This window comes from Petaurus breviceps, unplaced genomic scaffold (genome assembly GCF_028583685.1).
Source record: "Petaurus breviceps papuanus isolate PSGF00001 unplaced genomic scaffold, PetGlider_PUasm1.0 90383, whole genome shotgun sequence".
Lineage (NCBI taxonomy): Eukaryota > Metazoa > Chordata > Mammalia > Diprotodontia > Petauridae > Petaurus > Petaurus breviceps.
This window is the reverse complement of record NW_027187234.1, coordinates 1,474,261-1,475,691: the sequence shown is the minus strand read 5'-3', so window position 1 is coordinate 1,475,691 and position 1,431 is coordinate 1,474,261. Positions and strand designations below refer to the sequence as shown.

The 1,431-nt window shown below is 40.5% G+C and overlaps 1 protein-coding gene across 1 annotated transcript in view; it reads left to right on the top strand.

Annotated features, from left to right (window-relative positions):
• Positions 1-422: 422 nt before the first annotated feature.
• Positions 423-1,431, top strand: part of LOC138177291 (major urinary protein-like) — a 7,743-nt gene continuing 6,734 nt past the window's right edge. The window contains exon 1 of the mRNA XM_069108401.1: positions 423-506. Within this exon, the coding sequence (XP_068964502.1) occupies positions 423-506 (84 nt within the window). The remainder of the gene's footprint in view (positions 507-1,431) is intronic.

The following is a 1,431-nucleotide window of genomic DNA, read 5'->3' as shown; positions in this document are numbered from 1 at the left end:
TTTTAAAAGGGTGACCTCAGTGTAATCCTTTCTGAGAAGTTAATTGCTTGACTGACACAAGGACAAAAAAATAGGAACTGTATTTTCTGGTCTCAGGATAATCAGAGAGTTGATCCAAAGAAGCTGGCCAAACCTAACACTAGCTATTGATCTTGGAAATTTGCATTTCAGAATTGTCAAATTTTTGTTGTCAAAAACTACCTTACTAATCTGTCCTTGGGACCTTTGGCTAGCACTTACTAACTGGATAGTAACTCTGAATAAAGTAGTCTTTGAAGGATTAGTGTCCCTTTAGTGCCACATCATCAGGAACCCTGCCCCAGATTGAGATATAAAGCCAGCTGACCAGAGAGCCAGAGTATTCATCAGAATCCTCCCTCATTAAGGGGCTGCTGAAGCATCAAATACAAATCCTTCAAAAGATGAAGTTGCCACTGCTGACTGTGGGGCTGACCCTAGTCTGTGGCCTCCATGCCCTCAAAAACAATATAGAAGACCCTAAAAAGGTAAGTAAGCAAGAATGGCAACAGGTTGATATAGGTGCCTGGCAAAGGTGTGAGAGTAACAGGTAAGGAAAAAAGAACCACTTTGGGCAGAACAAAGCAAAAACAGGACTTTCAGCTGAAAGAAAAAGATGCACATTTGTGTCTTCTCACTCAAAATTCTCTTTCCCAATAGTTGTGTTGTGTATCAATGATTACAGCCAGCAGAAAATATGAAATTACACATGAGTGTGCGCCCATGTGCTATTTCTTTTATGTAACTGGAATAAAAAATAGCTATGAACTCTCATTAATATCAGCATATACCCTAGAACAAATTCTGCATCTGAGAAATTAAGGGGTGCACTTCATGATCTATAAGAATTTTCTCACTTTAAATTGCTGAAATTCTGAGATGCCATTGCTTAAGGAGAAAAAAACTGCAATTGAAACCTCTACTCTCTGCTTTTCATTGCAATTGTAAATGAGATCACAAATCACACCAAGGCTCCTTTTCTGTGTCCTGGCATTAAAAACAATTTTGCCATTAGGATTCAGATTAGGATTCAGATGATAGCTTGAGCGTTTTTTTTTTTCCTGCATATGTACTGGGATTAGATACCACGTGAGTTCTGTGATGGGGTGTTATCTCATATTCAGGTTGAGTAGAGGGAAATAGAATCCTTCAGGACCGTGAGTGATTAGTGTCACAGGATAAACACAAGTCTTTCATAAAAAAATAAGAGAGGGGTGGCTAGGAGGCACAGTGAATAGAGCACCAGCCCTGGAGTCAGGAGGACCTGAGTTCAAATCTGGCCTCAGACACTTGATACACTCACTAGTCGTGTGACTTTGGACAAGTTGCTTAACCCCAATTGCCCGAGAGAGAGACAGAGAGAGACAGAGAGAGAGAGAGAGAGAGACAGAGAGAGAGAGAGAGAGAGAGACA